At 35.9% G+C, this 21,985-nt stretch overlaps 1 protein-coding gene across 1 annotated transcript in view; it reads left to right on the top strand.

Annotated features, from left to right (window-relative positions):
- The window catches only part of PRKCE (protein kinase C epsilon), a 275,101-nt gene that overhangs the window by 83,359 nt on the left and 169,757 nt on the right, over window positions 1-21,985 (top strand). Inside the window, exon 2 of the mRNA XM_031594662.2 lies at window positions 12,300-12,363. Within this exon, the coding sequence (XP_031450522.1) occupies window positions 12,300-12,363 (64 nt within the window). The remainder of the gene's footprint in view (window positions 1-12,299; window positions 12,364-21,985) is intronic.

The following is a 21,985-nucleotide window of genomic DNA, read 5'->3' on the forward strand; positions in this document are numbered from 1 at the left end:
ATTTAGAACTACATCTAAAGAATTCTTGCTCATTTAGATCTTCAGTTATTCTGATTTCAATTCCAGGACCTTGAAAATCCATCCTACGCTCTTCCAAAGAAATCACGCAGATCTGAGTATCTCTGTTTAAAAGAGGAACTAGAGAGAGGAGGAAAAAAGAAAAAGTGAAATGTGCATGTATATGACACCAGACATTCTGTTTCATTATGGACTAAAGAGGAATGACCACACCACTACAATATAGAGCAGGATAAATGACAGGTTGCCCTCTCCCCTTCTGTCTCCAGGAAGTACCACAAAACAAAGGTGTCTGAAAATCTAAAAAAAAAAAAAAAAAAGCAGAGTAAGATTTTAAAAAATCTTGAGCCAGCATCTTGCATGTCTCTGTATCAATTTGTATCTAATGTGGGAACTCTGCAGCTTCTCTAGTTTGAAACTTATCAACAAACAAATATAAATACTAACCACATATCAATTAATGCAGCATACATGAGGATGTATCTTTTGCTAGTATTGCACTCCTAATTAACGGAATCTACCATCTGACTTTTCAGGAACAGTAATAATAGGAGTGGGTATTCTTGCTATTTCCTTTTCTGTAATCTCTGTATTCAAGATCTTACATTCTGCTCTGTTTGACTCATAGAACATGACTTCCCTGGCAGCATGTGCCAAGTTACTAAATTTTACTTCACTCCATTTCCCTTTCTGGTTTCACACACAGGTAGCATGAACTAGAGCAGTTTTGTTTTGTAGCAGTGTTCCGTAGCAGACATTAGAGGATCTCAGAATTGTTCTGGGTTTGTTTGGCTTAGGCTGCCAGGAAGTCCAAGTGAATCACTGATAATTCTAGTCCTCAGGATAGCTGCTTTGCTGACAGAATTAGCTTCATTAATCTTTCTAATATGGTAATTAAACACAGTGAGCCATCAGCAGAGCTAGATGAACATGTTTAAAAAACAAACAAAAAACAGCAACCAAAACAACCCAGCAAAATGGTTTCTTTAGAACTTATTATAGTACTAGCTAAAGTAAAGCAGAATTGAGGGCTGTCTCTTCAGAGTTCAGTGATGAACTTCACTACTCCCGCTTTCTTACTGTGTTTTGGCCTGATGCACTGGAAAACATTTGACCAGGTTGGAGATCTGTTAGGCAACAGCCATGAACCATAACTATTATATAGAAGCACTGTATGGTGTTTACTGGGCAATCACAAACCATTTTGTACTCGCTGTGCTTACCCTAAGTTGTTAAGGTGGCAGCTCCAAGATTGTTCTTGTGGTGTTACTTAAATGGCCCTTTCCAATCTGGGGCCTAGGACAGTGAAGTCTGAAGGATTAGGAGTGGTACCTGCAAGTGTGGTATCCTCCTACATATGCTCTCTGGGTTTGGACTCTGCATGAAAAAGGGCAGATAGATCCACATGGCAGCCAATTTCTGTAACTTGTGTGTCACCTCGTGTGCAGGCAGAACGAAGTCTTCCATTCTAAGCTAATAAATATGGAAAACAAAGATGCATTTGCAGGTCACTTTTATTTTCTTAACTCTGTTTTCTTGTTTCTTCTTTTGAATTTCTTTTAAACTTTTAGAATAACTTGAACAAAGGTTCTGAATCAATGCAATTCTTGGCATGCTATAAGTAGGAGAGCTATTTCCAGGAAGGATACTTTTGTTTAAATACTTGATGCCAATTCTGTTTTTTTTTCTATTGTGGTTTGTATATCATTCAATGTTTGTTTATTGTAATGTTCATGTTTGTTGTAAAGCAGCTAAGGTTACAGATGCATATGTGCAAGGGCAGAGAATATTTGTGTAGAACATACTTTTTCCTTCCATCTTTAACCCGACAAAAGATTGTTTATTCTTGAAGCCTGTGTATTCTTGCTTTCATCTTAGAGCTTGCCGGAGAAAGAATTCAAAAACAAAACAAATTGGAACTAGAAAAGTATTTTTGTGTTACTTCTGCAATCTCTTGTTTCATAACCAAATTTAAGTAATTTTATTTCAAGGTGACAAGCTTGTAATTTCATGAAGGAATATTAGAAACCCTAAGTCATCACTTTTTTTTTTTTTGGTGTCTTGATTTAAAGATTGTTTTGAAGTTCTTCATTACTTTTAAAAATCTTTGCCCTGTTAGGGAAAAATGGTCTTTTAATGAAGCAGGACAGCTGAAATAGTAATGAGAATCATTCTAACATTAAAGAATGAGATTTAACAGGTAATGTGTCTCTGTTTCCAAAATGAAATAACATTTTTGAAGTAATTTTAGCATAACTTTCTTTTTTGAAATATTATTTTACATACACCTGCTTTGGGTATGACAGTTCCTTGTCACATCTGGGTTGTGTGCAGCATTGATCATTGGCCAAAACTGGACAAAGGATACACTTCAGGTACCTACAGTGAAACAGGGATTTTGTAGCATTAAGAGACTTATTTCCTGCAGAAAGAGGAATGGCTGCAGTGCTGGGGAGTTTTCAGACTGGTCTTGCTAGTTTTTAGAGATGTTTTATACAAATAAAATATTGTTTTATTTTCTGGAAATTTTGAGGGAAAGAGTTTAATTCATAGCTGTTTACTGTGATCAGAGATGCTTCTGGGTCCATCTCCCAGCCTATCACAACTGCATATTCTGTAGTTTCAGCCACTTTATTGAAGAGAAATGAAAATCTTGTTAGTCTCTAAATCAGCTTAGCAAAGTAGAATAGTAAGAATTTACCAACTGGAATTTTTTCTCGTTTGCTGATGAACTCTGCTTGCATCTGATGGCTGTGTTGAACACTAATGAGCTGCTTGGGAATCCTAGTGAGTGTGAGAGGAGTACAGTGTGTTTGTTTGCAGCATGCTGGATTGAGATGCTTCCTTCCTTGTGAAAGATTAATTTCTATCATGAGTACAAGTGGAAAGAACATTTTATGTGCTTGCCTTGCAGATAAGAAAAGCCTTTCTCCTTTCTCCTTTCTTCCCAGGGAGCTGAACTGAACTCAAACTCATAAACAGTAGTTGTTTTAGTTTATTTTTATATATGTGAGTTTTGTTGCTCTTTGTCTGGAACAAAGCCAGTACAGCTTCACTTACATCTGAACTAAGGTTGATTCAGTTCCCTGCTGCTTTCTTCTAATTGGTTAATTAATGACTGCAAATTCAGTATGACCTCTCCGGAAAGTTACTGAAAGGAATCATGCAGTAGTGTTTTAAATACTTGGTGCAAAACTCTTGTAGAAAGGTTTGAGATGAACGCTGAGCTTCATTTTCTGCTGATATTTCATTTAAGGTGTGTTAATTTGTAACTGCTGTTCTGGGAACGTTTTTCTGCCAATATAGGTAAGAGGAGTACTCAAACAATGACATCAGCTGCATTCCTAGCTTCTGTTTAAAAATATGCTTTGTTAATAGACAGTTTCTGAAATCTCTTTTATAACTGTGGAACTAAAATTAGATTAACATGTGACAAAATTAAGGGCAACTTAACCTCATCTAAATATTATGGTTTTCTAGCACTTATATCCTGCCTTTGGAAATATCCTACTTCATTTAGGAAGAGTTTGAGATTGTGCCACTTAAGGTGTTCCAGCTGTTAATCTCACTGAATTTTGAGGTTTAAAAAATAAGCACTGTTGTTTTCTTTATTCATAGTGATGCTGTGTGGTTATTTCCTACTACATACTATCAATGTTTCCCATGGTATACCTAGGAGAAGAGTGCAGGAAGATGTTATTATCATAAAGAGAAGAAAAGTGTCTTAAAGGAAACAGGGCTGCTTTGGAATATTATTGTGTGAGACTTCACACACGAAATCTACTCTATAGGGTTTTGTACAGTGCACAAAAATTTTATGTTGAAATTTAGGAGAAATATCAAATGTCTGTGCGGTTAAGTCATCATGTTTTGGTAGTTCCTGAGCCTGGAGAAATATACCAGATCTAAGCTTACCTTATATGTAAAAGCAAGTGGTCATTCAAAATTTTACTGTAACAATTTCTAAACAGATCATATCTGTTTTTTAATCTGTATTAATCAGCTAACCCTTGCAGTAAGTCAATGTTTTGATCCTACATGCGTAGGTAAACCTTTCTGGTTGCAATTGTGCATCACAACATTAAAAAAATATGTCCATAAGCTAATTATTTCCCTACAGACTAGAGAGTGCCACTGGAATAGCTACAGTATGTTACAGAACAGATTTTGAAAGGCATTGTGATGAAATTACAAATCAGTTTTGCCATGTGATGGAGTTTCTTTATTCTTAAATCAAATATCACCTTCCCCAGCAGACTTAACTGATTGTATGGTGAAAAATGATTGCTGTTGTTTTTCCTTGAAATACATATATTTAGCTGATGTTTCAAATCCAAGTCTTTATGCAGACTTTAGCTTTTGCTCAATCTAGTTGAGTTTGCTTTAGCCAAACCCAGCTCTTGCTCATCTTACTTCATTTTACCTATGGGCTTGTACTGCTTCTTTGTACTTTATTGTTAGTACTAGTACAATGCAACCTCCATTTCTAGTATGGCTGCAGTATACTACAGTGGATATACATGCTGTGTAGCTTAAAGGTAGGGAAATAAGCCATAATAGCTGCAGATATTGGCATACTCAGAATAACTGTACTGTATTAAATAATCCTACAAACCAGCGAGCCACATGCCTGAACCACTAAGGCTGGTGTGATTCTCAGTTGGCCCACTCCTTTGCTAAATGCCCTTAATGCAGTCTGAGTGATCTGTTCCCTTAAGGTTATTGACTCTTCATTCTTGTCATGAATAAATGACTCAGTGATTTATTTTCCTCTCATTAATCCTTATGCAGAATTACAGAATGGCTTGGGTTAAAAGGACCTTAGTTACAATCTAGTTCCAGCCCCCTTGCCATGGGCAGGACTGCCCCCTACCAGATCAGATTGCCCAGGGCCCTGTCCAGCAAGGTCTTGAATGTCTCCAGGGATGGGGAACCCACAACGTCTCTGGGGAGCCTGTGCCAGCACTTCACCACCCTCTGAGTAAAGAATTTCCTCCTAAAATTTAACCTAAATCTCCCCTTTTAGTTTTTTAAAAGTTTTTAGTATAAAAAAAAACTAAAAGGGGAGATTTAGGTTAAATATTTTCCTGTTACTATTAAACTGATTTTAAGAAAAAAGAAGTCAGTCTTCCTCATATAAGCATGAGGCTTATATGAAGCCCCCCTCAAGTACTGGAAGGCCACAGTGGGATCTCCCTCAAGCCTTTTCTTCAGGCTGAACATGTTCAATTCCTTCAGCCTTTCTTCATAGGAGAGATACTTTAACCTCTTACAGCAGATGATAAAAACCTTAACTTGTTTGGGCATAGAACTGTGTTAAACAGATGCAGTTTTCTAGTACTATATTCTCAATACGAAAGAAAGATGAAACGAAGATCTCTAGGGTGGGCTGTGGCAGAGATCTGATGCTGTACATACTCCAATGCTACCTGCAGATTTCAAGAAAGTGAAGGTATTCTTTTTCTCCTTTTTCAGATCACAGAGTCAGAAACTTGGTTTTCTGCAGTGATGTTTGTGTGGTCATGCTACTTGATGCCATTGCAACCATTTGTACTGCTGTGCTATTTTGCTGTATGTAAATACAGCCATCTGTCTGTGTTCACATTCTGGCCTCTACCAGAGAATGAACTATGAGCACTCTAGTCCAATGCAGCGATCCACAAATGTTGTTTTACCCTGTAATACAGAAAATAAGTGTGTTATTTTTTGAGTGATGTGTGTGCTTGAGTGCAAGCACATGCATTTGTATAATGCTACGCATTCAACAATATTCTTCCACTGGTGCCTGGGAGGTCTTTTGAGGTCATGGAAGATCAAAGTCGTGTTTGGGACACTTCATTGAATATCTGTATATGCTATATTAAGTAATGGAAGGATTCTTGTTTGAGAATTGATTTCTGAATACTGTTGCTATTTTAGCTGAAACTTGTTTTTCCCTGGCTACTTCTGTTCTGTATTATGTCTGTACATGTGTCTGGCACTGGAAAGTGTTTGATCTTTTCTGTAGGTCATGCAAGATGTTTGATGTCTTTCTGTTGACTTTTGAGTGTAAGTAAATAAATGATAGAATCCCCTGTGGCCAAAATGTCTTAACTTTTATGTATATCATTGTGGTCAATTACAATGCAGCAAGCTGTGTTAAATTTCTCTGTAATTATAAAAATCAAATATGTAACATTTATAATGAAAGGCAGATTTGTGAACTTTGTGGCTCTGGTAAGGACCTGATTTCTCTGGCCAAAAGAGCAAGAGGCGGTGGAGAATAAAAGAGTGGAGGTAAACAGAGGTTCAAGGGAAGTTTACTCAATGTATTACAATGTTCTCTGTGTAATTTCTTTAAAAGTCAAGTTTACCTCATTTAATTAATCATGCACCCTGTGAAATCTGTTCACTTTTGGATATTTATTAACATTTTCTCTGCTATTTTGTTGACCTTATATAGCCTATTGCAAAGCTGTCAGTTTTAGTTGAGCTTGCTGGGGGACTCGGGTGTGAATGCTGGGGAAAGTATACAAGTTTAATCTGTTTTCTAGTGCGTTGTTTCTGTCAGGTGTACTTTGTTTTCACTTTGAATATACTGAAAATTGTCCCTATTAATGTTACGTTTTCTGTTAAATAAGTTAAAATTAACTCTCAATTAACTACTTAAGTTGAAGCAGAAAACATTATTTGGTTCAGTAACAAAGGAATAGCACAGCTTCTTTCTCCAGTCATTTTCTACTAGATTACTACTGTTCTGATATTATTATTTTGCAGTCTTTATGGAAATGGTATGCAATAAATATTGGAGAGATAAATGCTTCTCAGAAAATGAAGCTTCAGCCCTCCAGCATTTACAAGGTTATTTATTCAGTTTAAAGAATCTCTCAGGGAAGTTGTTCAAAGAGAAACTTTGTAATGCTGTCCTGTGTCCAGTATAGGTTAATGTATACTGACTTCTGAAATCCTCTGTAATTCAAATAACCATCTGCAGTGATAGATCATGTGCTTGGAGGTTTATGCTTTAAGCTATCCAAATATCAGATAATCCTAGAATATCACAACAAGAGGTGCAAAGCAGTTTTTGACTTAATTATTTCTGTTTCTGTTGCTTATACAGACTGTTTGTATTCTTACTGCTGCCAAAATCCTAAACATCTTTGCAATTGAAGAGTTGTTGCTGTATTTTGTGTTCTGCCTAGATAGGGAACATGGGGAAAAAAAACAAAAAACAAAAAACAAACTTCCTCAAGCTTTGGATTGCTAAGAAATTCAGCTATGAAAAATACACTTGTTGTTTATTCCAGATTTCAGTTCTGTGTTAATGATAACATTTGGATTTCTCTCAAGACAAGTTAGCATGGAAATAAGTACAATGCACTTAATCTTAGATGACATTCCTGTGTTGTTGTTTATGGTCAAAAGAAAACTGATGATAATGTGGCATGAAGCCCACTGAAGATAGTGGTTTATCACTTGTTTGCAACAGGTCTTGGTTTTCTCCATAGGACATGCAAAATCTCTGTGCTGGGGCTACTAGCTAAAATGAAAACAAGCAGCCTCAAGTGTTAATGGATTTGTTCAGACTGGTCAAGAATGCAAAGTCTTCGTATTCAAATGTGAACTATCAGTGCAACTCAAATAATAGGATAGTATATTCTTAGTCTTCCTCACCCTCATAGGATTAGTTTGTGTAGTTTCCTCAGCAGATTGCTTGTCTAAGAATCCTTGCCAGAGTTTCATATCTTTAGGGAGTAGGAGTTTTAATGCTTCTTAAAGAAGAAAAAAACTTAGAATTCAGTTTTTCAGAAGACCACTTACGAATTAAAAGCTTGAAGAAAGCAAACCGTAATGAAAGGCTGAAGTATTTTCAAAATCTTCTGCATACAATGAAAAAATTTTGCATTACTTCAGATTTGCTACATTGGGAATGTTGGAGAGATATCTAAGCAATTTTTTTTGAGATTGCTTTTATTTTTTTCCACTGGTGAGTGTTAACTGAATGGAAGAAACGAGGAATTGTGTCCTAGAGGTGTACCCGTTAAACTTGTGTTTAAAAAAGAAACAACCAAAGCAAACAAACAAAAAACAGTACTTAAATGTCTCTGACTGATATACCAGAAAGACAGGATGTGTATTGCTTGACAAAGTGAAATTTGAGGGAGGAATAGGACAAATGATTCGGCGGGCAGTCTCAATTTCCAGAAATTAGAATTTGGTTTTGGTTTAACTGTAGATTTCTTGTATGAATTTCTGGCAAGACATTGAGTCTAGCTTGTACCTTTGGGAGTATCTTTTTTTTTTTTTTTTTTTACAGATGGGGAACTGTCTCAAAAGGGTGTTGAAAATAAAATCCATTAATGACTATGAAACTATATAAATGGCTTCATTGTGCTGAAACTTAGCCATAGCTTCATTATGTTTTTTCCTCTGAAAGTATATCTAGTTTTATACATGGTTGCCTTTTGTTCCATGGAACAAACTATCAATGTCTTATGTGTGCCTAAGTTTTTCAAGATTGGTGCTTTTTTCCATTTCCAGTTGTTGTATCAATACCTACAACATAAGGATTTTTTTTTAGTGACATAGAAGTTGTTTAATGTACTTTTGCAATTAATCTTATTTTCACCTACTATAACTCTGTGTATTAACAAGTTCCACAACAGTAGCATAGGCCAGTAACAAAACAAAAACACCTCTACGATCAAATGATTTTCTCAGTGATAATTGTTGCTTGCAGAGAATGTGGTCAATATGTATAAGGGATATATTTTGCTATATATCCTGGTAACAGGAAAGCTCTTTTGGATCAATTCTTTGATCTCATTTGCATCTTTCCTTCTTTTGTTGCCCTTTGCACCAGTCTTATCTTCTTAGATATCTTCTCATAGCACCTCTCCTTATCTTCTTAGATATCTTCTCATAGCACCTCTCCTCATGTATAAATGCCTGGCTGCATTCAGGGAGAAGTATTTTTTGGTAAGAGAATAGAAGAGAAAATTAGAGCTGCTGTTGTTAGACTATTTGCACTATATTCAAGGATGTCTGTTACATTCAGCTGAATTTGGAAATTCTATAGTCATAGAACACTGGCTTAATATTAGTATATAGTGTTAATGTTACAGTGAACTACTGCTAAAAAAAAAAAAGGAACTTCAGATTGTGCTATATGTATCTTTTGCTGAAATGACACTGAACAGTCTGCAGTTTTTTCAAAGTACAGTTTAATGTATAGATTGAAAAAAATCATACAGCTTTTATTCTAGTAGCCTGACTGAGTATTTATACCGTTGTGTTTCTAGGCATTCAATTATGTTTTATGCAAAATTAGTATTAAATCAGTCCTTTTCATTCTGTGCTGTCTTTTATACGTGAAGGACCTGAGATCATAAGGTTTCTCAACAGTTTGGGGGATTCTACTGTTTTTGAGAGGATGAGGGGTAGTGATGGGAGTTCTGTTATACAGTAGGTCAGTTGAGGCAACTGAGCTGCCTGCTCCTGGTGAAAAGTACCAATTCATGTGACTGATGAGACTGTCAACATAGGTTCTTTCTGAAATGAAATGGGGATATTTTATAAATATGTAAATAAAAATGTCCATTTCATTTTCATTGGAATTAGAGTATTTTAAGACAGGAAAATCTTTCCTTTGTAAAAGAGAATCCCTTTTTATAAAAAAAAAAATTCTGCTTGGTGCATCAGCAAAAATTCTGAATTGCAATCATTAGGCAGAATTTTCAACCATATGATGCATAATGGAAACTTGTGTTCAGTGCCCCAATTTTTCCTCTTAAAGCTGTTCAAGCTTAAATGAGTAGAAGGGAAACTTCATAATGATGGTCATCAGCTCCTTCAGCTGCATGACTGTTCTGCAGAATAGAGTTAGGGTTGTGTGTGCATATGCAGGGATTTTAACTGCAGCAAGTACTTTCCTGAAAGCTTAACCAAACAGTATATAATGCTGATACAAGCAGAGTATTTGACATGCATCTTTAATACAGCCATCTGTTGAGAACTATCGCAGTTTTTTGAAAGCCACCCTCAGCACAGACATCAAAGTCTACCCATACACCTGTGCTTCTGATCTTCTAACATTCTGCATTTAAAAACTGGAGAAGGAGAGAGATTTCAAGATCAGTAGCTTTATTTAAAACAAACATTAAAAAGAAACTCATGCTGCCATTTCAGAAATGAATGTTGAGTAAAGACATCTTTAAACAAATGGAATAACACTTGACTGCACTTTCATTTTCCTCTCCTCTGAGTAACTGCTGGCCTTGCTAACATCTATTTCCTACTTCATCTATTTAAAATGCAGCTGCTGAGATAATTTTCTTAGTTTTTTGTTCTGATGACATCAGAGCTGTGAATTTTTCTACTGGTTCTTTATTGAAAGGCACAAAAGTGTTTTTGTGGCAAGCTATCTCATGGAGGGTGTCCATTACAACACGTGCGGACAGTTTCCATCTACAGTGTACTCCAAATGCTGTCTACAGGGTCAGATTTTGATGCTCCTTTTGGAGAATCTCACTTATGAAGAAAACCATCTAGTTCTTGGCAAAACAATCCTGAGATTATAATTTCATTTGATGGTCAGTTGTGCATTTGTATCACAAATAAATGATGTGATGTAGTAAGTTGTCTAGCTATCAAGCTTCTGAATTACTATCATTAATAACTGAAATTGTGCCTGTCAAAATGATCAAAGTGTACTTTGTGTTATGAGTTCTGGTTTGTATACTCATTTACTTGTTAATTTTCAAACATGAACTGACTGGTCTACCAGGTTATTAATGGGAATTAGCGTTCTCATGATTGCCATAATATTCCAGCCCAGTGTCATTCCCTGAGGAATGCAACTTCAGAAGCATCTTTGTCTTGTTGGTGTCAGTTGAGGTGGCTGGCATTGGTGGAAGGAGATGAGACCCACCTTCTCTGTTGCCATGGGGCAAGATGAAGTGGAACGTGGTGATGTGAGAGTACGTGACTCCTGCTTCTGATTGTGAGTCCCAGGTGCTGTTGCATTGGCTTCAGAGAGGCACTGGACTCCTGCAGTGCACAGTGAGGAGCTGCTGACTGCCAGCAATGAGGTGCATGCTCTCTCCTCTGACCTTGTCCAGGAGGACCTGTAGTCCTGCTATGTTTCCACTTGAGGAAAGAAGGAGCTTTCTGGGGGTACATCCTTTCGCATTTCCTTGCTTGCTTCTGCTTATTGTGCAGCAGACCTCATGAAGTCCTAAAAGCCAGGCCCACATTCTATCCTGGCCTCGTGGTGCCCAGCACTGTGGCTGCTCAGCTCCTGGCTGGAGCAGCGTAAAATGGGACAGACCCTGGCAGACAAAGCCATTTGTGATTGAAGTGCCTTGGCAGTAGCCATGCAACTTTGTGTGCTTTACTTACCAGAACAGAATGAAAATGAAGTTAATGAACACCATCTTGGCTTCACTCACAGTCTCTGCATTTGTCTGAGATTTGCAACGTGGCATTCAGAGCTATTGATTGTTTAGTGTTTTAGTTACAGTTTCATTTTTGAGAGATGAGCAACTACAAAAATTGTCTATAATGTGTGGGGCGCCATTAAGACATGCAAAACCAGCAGTGTAGAATTGGTGATGTGTGTAAAACACACAAGGATTATAATGAGAACTTCATTGCTGTACATGAAGATGTTGCAGGTTGTAAGAATTAGCATTTAAGTACAACAGCTTAATACTGAGAACCCATAGTTCTCACTGAAAGAGGATAAAGCATGTATTACTTTCTCCCAGTAAGGATACAAAGGGAGTATTATAAACACGTGTTAACTGACCATATGAGTTGCATGTGTTAATTTTTACCCCCGTTCTGCCACCAGTGCTGATCTGTCTTGCTGAGATCTGAATAGGTTACAGTGTTTTTCACATTTGCATAGCTGGGCTTGGTGCAAATTGCAGTTAAGAATAAAATTTAAATAAAAAAATCCTTGATATTGCTATTTAACTTTCTTCTCTTATTCCTGCTGTACAAAAAACACTGTATCCAAGAACAGTATTTTAAATGTTTGATGTGTAAAAATTCATTGGGTTCAAGCTTTCCAAGTGCTAAGGGTACTTGCTTCTTTTTTTTTTTCTTTCTTTTTTTTTACTTCAGAGACGTGCAGGGTCCTCAACACCTCTGTGCAAAAGGAGACACTGTTAGTAGTGAATTTTAGACCTGCCCATAGTTTGGCTTCACAGGTTTTGGAAACTGGGTTTCCTTGCATGTGCTATCACTTTATCTGGGGGCCACTCTAAGTTTTCTTTTATTTCTTTTCTTGATTGCAGATTGACTTGGAGCCAGAAGGGAGAGTGTATGTCATCATAGACCTTTCAGGATCATCAGGTGAAGGTAGAGACTTTAAATATTTTTTTCTCATTCTTGGAAGATTCCATCATTAAAGGGCCTCAACAGCAGAAGCATTAGAGGCAAATCTGTGCTAATGCTCTCTTAATCTGTACAAGCTTAAGTTACAGTGAACACATTTTGATTAAATGCTAGTGAGTCAATGAGCAGTTCCAGTTCATCTTAACCTGTAATCATTGTTGGTAACAAAACCAAGTTAAAGTGCAGTAATTGAATGAGCTGTTTAGAATTATTGATTCCTAGAATGAAATGTCAAATTCTTAGGTAGATGTCAAATTTCTAGGTAGAATGATGAGATGTCACAGGGGGGGAAACATGTTTATTTGCTTTTTAGAATTACTGTAATATTTATTTTCCCTCTAAATGTTTTCTTTTCCAAGTAAAGTAATGAGTGCAACATTGTAATGATGAGAGGTATTTTAATTTTTAGTTGAATGTTGGGAAAAATACAGGAAGATGCTGAAGAAGTGTTTATTAATGTAAGACACTTTTCTGCTGTTTAATTGGCATCAGAGTTGGATGGTACATGCCAAGAATAAGAGTTCATGAAGGAACAATTGTGTTGTGTATATTGGTCAGGTTCTTAAATGACTGCCTGACCTGCTGAAATGAGGATGGCAGTTTGGGTTTAGTCATTTTAAGTGATGTCGTCTTAACAGTTTTCCCAAGTAAGCTCATAGAGCTCAGCTAAACAAGTTTCAGAATACTGAAAGAAGTTTTGTGTAAACCCGGACAGCAGCTGGAATTGGAAATGGTATGAAACGAAATTATTTTGCCTGGCACAGTTAAGAAACAGTGTAAGAATGTGTTTTATGTATTTGTTCTTTGTAATGAATACTGTGCTCCTACCAATTACTAACAGTATCCTGCAAGAACTTGTGCTGCACTAAATCTTTAAATTTCAAAACGAAATATTTAGATTTTGCCTTTTTCTGTGCTTCATACTGAAGTAGCACCCATCACCTCAGTAGTAGTTTCTATGTATTTTACTAATTGCTATGTCAAAAAAGAACAAAAATGTGGTGAATGGTATTGGTTTGTAATATGCGTTGGCAAGTAAATGTTCTTCCAAGCTTCCATTTATAGTTGGTTGATACCCAGGCAAGCATAGCAGTACTATTCCATCACAAGATGTGTTCAGGTGTGTTGGATCATTGAAAGACAGAAAGAATGGTGTCTTGTTCTTCAAATGTTTAAAATTCTTTAACCTTCTATGTGTGTGGGGGGAGGAGGGATGAAAGGCTATGGTAATGTCTCCTATGCAATGTGGTGCATTACCCCAGAACAACATAGAGATGCTTGGAAAGAAGTATTCAGAGCTGAGTTTGTTTTTACTATGTTATTATTGAAGGAAAGCATAAAAACAAGAGAGTTCATATGGAAGTAGGCCTCTGAGGAAAAAATCTTATGAAATATTGTCTTATGGGAAGACTGAGACTTTAGTTAAATGAATTTGGTAGAACTGCAGAGTTCTTTTGCTTATAAAATGTAGTAAAGTAGTTTTAGAGCTTTACCACTTTTGAGTAACCATGGAAAAGTTTTGTATAGAAGTATTGCAAGTTCTCTGGAAGAGCTGTGGTTTTCCTCACAAGTGAAAGTGGATCAGTTTTGTACAACAGTCTCTAAATTTGTTTTATGGTGTTTTTGTTAGCAACACTAAGAAATTCTATTTTTAGATGGCCATATTAGGGCTAAGGCCTATCTAACTCTGAAAGAGTCTCCTCTCACTGTCTTAAAGTAAAACATCTAATTTAACATTGCCAGTGTCAACAAGCAAACATTTGTTCACACAGACTTACCTTGTTGTTTCAAAAATGCCAATTTGATCTCTCTACATACATATCTAAATATACATGTAAATAGAATATACCTGTAAATAGAGGTTGCTTCAAAAGTATTGTCTCCTATTTATTTCAAATGAAAACTACAACTGATACAAAGAGCACAATAATGCTATTTGATAGAACGAATACTCAGCTACAGAACAGTATTTTTCAACTAAGTCACTACTGCTAGCTATGCATTTATGCCAGTAATGAACATGGCATTCTCATAAATATCTGCACCAGCAGAGATTACCCCACTGTCACTTTTACCACTGTTGAAATGTACCACCTCACTGTGCTCACATCCACTATTTGATCTCTGCAAATGTTCAGTGTCAGCGAATGTCAGAGGAGGAATTCAATGACACATATTTACTTTGTATGCACTTCCACGTCAGATGCCATTTTGTCAGACTGCCCCTCTGCTGCCATCTGTTCCATGGTAATGAAATATAACAATACTGGTGCCATACCACCCACATCCACTACTAATGTTGTTGGCCAACATCACAAAATTGGAGCTAGTACTTTTAGAGCACTTCTTATATTTTTGCATTTTTGTGGGACTTTTCATTTCAGTTGATCTGTATATGTTGAATATAAAAGGATCCTAAGTTAGACTAAAATAATGACTTTTGGATGACTAGTGTTGGTTGAGCTGTTTGCTACTCTTGATCTAATTTCTTTAGCCAGGGCCTTGGTTTTGAATTCCAGTCATTGCTGCAAATGGAATCAGAGTAAATGGCATTCTCTACATGCTGCATGGATCTCAACATAAAACTACAAGTGCTTTTACAATATAAATGAAATTTAAAAAATCAGAAATATTTTTATTTTAAGTTTTAGGATTTACTGACAATTGTCCTTTGAAATTTGGTGGTATCCCAGAGCTTGATGCTTCAGCCTATTCAGGCAGATTTTCCTCTAAGTTGGATTTCCCAGTAGAAGAATGCAATGGGCAAATGCAATGACGTCTGGTCTACATCTAAATCAACCTACTCTTTACAAATGTACAATTTCGGATTTCCAGCATTACTAAATAACTATAATTAAATAGGAAGTCATAGGAACTACAAACTGTCACCCAAACATGTAAGAGTACCAAGCAGATCAGAAAGTCACTTATGGAAGCTTATGGAAGTTATCAAAGATTGGAAGTACCTACACTGAGAAGGTGCACAATGCTTTCAAGTAGGAATTATGCGCCCTATTTCAATTTGTCTATCTTTCTAGGTTTCATCCTGAGTGCTTGAAATCTTAACTACTTCTGTAAATGTAGCTTAATGTTTATCTGTGTGTTTAGGAACCCAAGCTTGCCTAGCTTTGGAATGTATGGTAGTATAAAATAGTGTATTCTCAGAAGCTTCCTACTAAATCTTTTTAAGTCCTGTTATTATCACTGTTTCACATCAGATTCTTGAGGGGAAAATGTCAATTTAGGAAAAAAAAAACAACCTATAGCAATAATTTGAGTTGGGAGAAAAAATCATGTTGCATGTGTCTTAGTATTTTTAAAAAATGTCATAGAATGGGCAATAAAAGGACAGCAGCCATTGAGATGTATTCTTAGAAACTAATATTGTATTTCTGTGCACTGCAAATTGGACTTACATGTATCACATAAGAAATTTCTAAATTATCAGCTTTGAATACTGTAACTTCAGTTATTTGACGCTTCTAAAAGATTTTAAGATGCAAGTTCTAATTTGGTAAATTAGATTAATCCATTAACATAGGCAGAAAGCTTTGCCTGCATTTAAGTTACCCCTAAGAAGCAACAGCCCGAACTCTGCAGCTGATCTCTTATATGAATAAACGGCTATATAAATTAAAAAAATTTAATTAAAGTCCTAGAAGATGTATAAAGGAGAAACATTCTTGCTTGTAGTATTCTCAATAGTTTAAGCTTTTTACTTGACACTGACAGAAAACATCATTACCATATTCCTTTTGAAATTAAATTGTCCCATGATCACAGCTGCCAAATTGCTCATCCCTTGGCACTACTTTCAGTTGTATGGCAAAATAATAAAAAGAGTTCATTGTTATAAGCTGACTTCTTCAGCAAAAGTACACAACTTCTTCCAACTCTAAGTGGAATCATTCACAGACTTTCATCACTTGTGTGTCAGAAAAAGATGGAAATGTGAGACATTACAAAAGGAGGTAAAGAGTACTTCTGCCTCTCCTTGTCACATTGCTAGACTTATTGAGACTCTCTTAGATACCAGTACAGACATCTGGGATGTATTTTTAAACTACTGGAAGAAGGGTTGAGTTGTTGGATTTGCTACTTGCAGTTTTTCTCTAATTCTGAAGACAAGCTACAAACCCACAGGCACTTAAAGAGCTGTGTCAGCTTCTCTTTCCATTTCCTATATTGCAAAACTTCTTTCAGAAGCTGCCTAGAGAAGTAGCTCTACTGTAGCAGTAACACTGCACTTGTGAGCTGCCTGAAAAGCCCGGTGATTTGATGGCTCTCCACTGGATATCTTGCAGCAATACCAACTCTTGATGTTCAAATCTCAATGTATTTGGATTTGACCTGAAAATGTCACTTTCTAGAACTTGCTCCCATTCACTTCTAGAAGTTGAAGCAGAAAATTTGTGCAAAGCACAAATATTCAAGTCTGAGAAATGGATGAAAAGCTACACAAAACTCAAGTCCAACAGAAATGCTTTTATCACTTCTTTTTTTTCAACTGATGCTGTTTTAAATCTTGCTTATATTTTTGGAATGTTTGTTCTGTGCTGAGAGGGAGGGTGAGTAGCTATGCATTTTAGCAATCTTTTGTAAATTCCATAGTAGGAACTGTCTGGCCCACATTCTGAAAATGAAATGCTGAATGAACACTTTATTGCACTGAAGATGATGTTATCTAAACTCAGGACTTCAAATTTTCTGCAAAAACTCAAATAGTGTGTTTTCGAAACTAATCCTGAAAAATGTTTAGCATGTTTTGCTGAAAGAAGAGGGAGAGCAAACAGCTCTTAAAATACATTTTTATATTCCCCATTTTGGTGGCAATGCTCCAATGGTAAGGGAATAGGAACTAAGGTCTCTTCTGACTCTATCCATTCTACTCTTCTATATGTTTTCATTACAATTGTGGCCCAGCTCCTTATACTCTATACCAAAAATGTTCTGTAGGATTTAGCTTTTAGAGCCATTTTAAATGAAATAAATCTCTATGCATTTGGAGTAAATATGCAATTATTTCTCTTGGATGCAAACAGCTGTGTCAGTGGAAAATTCCCAAGTACAAATACAACATAAGGTATCCATTTATAGGTTAAAATAAATGCAACAGTTAACTAGTAAAGTCCATCTATACAAATATTTGATTATAATTTTAGTGTTTCTATTGGATTTCTTAAAATGTTGACAAATAACTGTCCATTGAAAACTTAAAAGGATATTTTAAAAAAGAAAACCTGCAAACAGAAAAAAAGCATAGCTTCTGTAGGCCTGACACTGTGCAATAGTATTTGTTGGATTTTTTTATTGACTTCATTGGATTTTGTACTGCACAAAATGCAAGCACATAGGATCTTCATTAAAGAATAAGCACTTCTAAAACTCTGCCAGATATTTTGCCAGACTTGCTAATGTAATCAGTCAAGTTAGCTATTAACCAAACATCTGGTAACTCTACTTTATACACACACACACACACACAGTGTGTGTGTGTGTGTATATATATATAAAAATATAGTTATAAGAAAAATGTTTATAATAGATTAGTGTTTGTAAGTAATTTCCTTGGGAAAAGTCTATCGTATCTATTCTGGTTTCTTCACAAATTCATGTAATGATTACAAAGGTTTTTTTGTCGTATATCTTCAGCTTCTACCAGGGCTATGGATAAAAGTATGTCTGCTTATTAATGTTTGGAGGAACAGGAGGCCCTTTTAAAACATGCTGTCTGTTTCTTCACTGCTTATCTGTGTCCAAGGTCATATTGATTTTTCTACACTAATTCAGTGTTGCTGTCGCATAGACATTATTTCTAGGCTGAAGTGCACTCATTGACTTTTTTATTGACATGCTTGGCAGTACTCTTTTGATCTATTTCAGTGCTTATAAAATCTTGTGCATGAAATTTTCTGAATGATTTCAGAAACATTTAGAAGCTAGCTGGTTGAGATCCAAATACAATCTGAATGTTTAAAACATAAGTAATGCGATGACATTGTGATTCAATTTATAAACTGGGATAGCAGATGGCCATCAAATGAGAAGGTAAATTGTCTGAGGAATGATTAAAAACATTTTCAATAAATTCAGTTTTATATAGTCTAAAAGACTGATGCTACTATATTTAAAACTTGTGACCTCGTTGCTGCATTTGTCATTGTAGATTTCTTACTTCTTTGGAATTATTGGCTTATACATAATATATCCAGTTACTTATGATAGTTCTCTATCAATTTACAAATTAAGAACTTCTTGTAGTGTGTCAGTATTGAATCAGTAAATGCAGAATGACTTGCAGAATAACCTCGACAGGTCGTGAGGTTTTTTTCTACCTTTGTTTATTATAGACAGTAAGTAATAAAAATTTAAGAACTATGCAAGACTTTTCCTACTTAATAGGTCTAATCAGTTGTGATGATTATTAATCATTGTTAGATGCTCAAATTCACACTATAAAAATATCTTTTTATACTATTAAAGATTCTTCACTTTAGAATGCACCGTTAAATTCCAATAAAATGCTACAGTTCATGCTGGAGGTGATAGGTACTGCAAAAAGCAGCCTGTTGTGAATTCTGGGCAATATCTACAAACCTCATACTCACAAGAAGTTACATTTTCAGGTATACTATTCTCCTCAGATTCGTCTGCTTGTAAGGCACTTACATTTCACAGGATGAAGATTTTAAGGTCACAATTTACAATAACGTCTCAGATTAAATGATAGTAGCATTTAGTGAATACAAATGATTTTGTTTAGGTTAATTATTTGGCTTGTTGCCTTGATATATCCAACAGTGTCCTTAAACTTCAGACTACATCAGATCATGCAAAAGGCAAAATATGAGTGGAAGAGGTTTCAGTCATGAGGGTTATGGTAGTGACCTGTAACCCTCATGCTTATGGTAAAAACAGGGCAAAGAAGCACAGAGTCACTTGTGGAGACCTCTAAGTCTCTTATTTTGGAACTCAAAATTTGAGCTTGCAGCATGTGTCCTGATCTTCCTCTCTATTTTAATGTCAGAGAGGAAGGTGATGTGTTGGAATTGCGTTGGAAAGACCCAGAGTATGCTGGTGGTTGCTGTTACAGAGGCCAGGGAGAAGCAAATGGGGAGTCAGAGTCCTGATGAGGCTCTGCTACTTCTATGCAGTAGATAGGTGGAGCAGGAATAATCTGTTCAAATGGATCTGCCATGGCATTGAAGCAGACAGGTTTCTTCCTCTAGGGATGAAATGTAAAGTATCCAAGGAGTAAGGATGCTGCTCGATGTCTGGGAAAACTGTTTATCTAGATTCAGTTAACCACTCAAACTTCATACTTTTACACTTGAGGTTGTTGCTTTTTCTGAGAGTTAAAGTAGTCTGAAACAATCTGAACAGGACCAAGCTGAATTGTCAGCACTAAGGTATGGTGTCTGTCTTAAGTCACTTGACTCAGGTAGATTTATGAGTTAAACTTTTCTACTCATGCAGCTTTCCCTTTAAGGAATATTTTGTGCTTGGGGGTATAAACTTTGTAGTGACTGTACTTTATAGCTTGTCTCCTCCTTTGATGTGAAGCAAAATACATAACCAGAGAAACCAGGCACACACTTGCTTTCCTCTGCTCTGTCTCAGTATGGATTCTGCTTGCAGTGATTTTACTCATAGCCTGAGCAAATGTAGAATACTACAGTGTTTTCAGTCTTCCTCAAGTACACCTTCTTGTTTCGTAGAAGCAGAGCAAGTAGTAGTGTGAGGGCCAACTTTAAACATAACCAGAAACTCTGTTTTCAAAATTCATTATACAGCATGCCAGCTGAGAATTTATTTCCTTTGAAGCTTTGGTTTTATGTCACTAGGATTTGGGGATTTTTTTCCTATTCAACGGCTCATGTTTTTAGCACCAAAAGAGCAGAACTTATTCAAACCACAGGTGAGGCAAAAAAGATAAAACCAAGGACATAAAAGAAGCTTAAATTCTAATTTTTGAAACTTTGCTTCTGCTATGCTTTCATTCTCTCAGGGAGCATAAATCAAAATTACTAATGTCTTTTCTCTTGCATTTTATTTGATTTATTCTTAGAATTACTCTCTGTTAAATTGTGAAAACTTATTTCAAGAATGAATTTGTTTTATTTCTCGGAGCTATTCACTTATGACAATATTTACAGCTGTAAGAAATCTTTGTTCAGCCAGATCATGAGTTTCTAGTCAGCTGTTGTAAAGCAAACAAAGAAAAACCAGCTGAGATTCTTGATGGTTTTGTTGCTTATTAATCAACAAATTTTAACAAGAATATTACAGCTATTATAAGGGCAACGTGCACTTTCATACTAAAATAGAAAACTGAGGGTTATGATTCTCAATTAGAAAATTTAAAACAATTCTTAAATAAAATTTTAACTTAATCTAACATTTGGGAAAGAAGATTTAATGTCTGTAGATATCTAATTTCTCTAACACTGGTGAATAATTATATGTTTATGGGGTAGGTGAGCCATGCATTCTGAGACAAGACTTCACATGTTAGCCTAGCATCTGAAAACAGGTATGTGCCCATTTTTACCCAATTGATAATAGAAACAAAGAAGGACAAATGAAATAATAGCGTGACAATCCATGTAAAGTTCTTTGTACACTCAAGTTAGGCTGTCCTCAGTAATTGCACGGGCATTTGGTTAGGAAAATGAATCTTACAGACTAACTAGACCTCTTCAAAGAAATTAATGCAAACTTGGTGACAATTCAGTCAGTTGGTGCACTACACTTCTGAACCACAATGCTCAGTGAACAGGCACTCCAAAGGGTGCTTATGCAATTTCTGTGGCAAATACCTTCCCAGTGAACATTTTTGCATGGATTTATAGCCATCCCTTGGATTGCATCCAGCTAGCTGATGGAACATCTGGTAAGCATTGTGTTTGTAATAGGCCCTTACTGTACAAAGCTGGCTTGAGTTTTTCAGGCAAAGATTGATGACCTTTTTTTGGCAGGCTTCTAGCTGTTTGCCAAAACAAGTGCTTCACAGAAAGCAAGACACTGGGAGTTCTAAAGGCTCCTTTATCTTGTACTGTAAGAGTTTGTGGTTTTTTTGTTTTTTTTTTTTAAGAAAAATTTCATAAGACTGTAATAGTAAATAATAAATAGTGAATCGTACACATCATGATTACAAAATGATGTCTGTCTTATCTCCAGTTATGTGGTACACACATTTGGTGTTGTTTTGTTGCATTTTTTTCCTTACAAAATTATTCAAGACCTTTGGAATAATCATGTTTCATATTACCACTGCATATATGTGGGATGTTTTTAAAATATGAAAACTATCAGATCAAAAATTGTACTGGTGCTTTTGTTTCTGTTACATACACAAGCTAGTAACAAGGTTTGGAATAAAAATATGTAGTTTCTGAAGTCTGTATTTGTCTAGCTATTTCATAAGACACAGTAGGCATGGATTAACCTACCACTCATTGTCTGAGATGACATATGGTATGAAAATACATTAATATTGTAGCTTATTTGCATGTCTTTCTTTTGCAGTTTTTGTTTCATTGCACTACATAGAATACAATGCCTATACTCTAAGACTTTCTTGTTT

This window comes from Phasianus colchicus, chromosome 2 (assembly GCF_987193195.1).
Source record: "Phasianus colchicus chromosome 2, bPhaCol1.hap1.1, whole genome shotgun sequence".
Lineage (NCBI taxonomy): Eukaryota > Metazoa > Chordata > Aves > Galliformes > Phasianidae > Phasianus > Phasianus colchicus.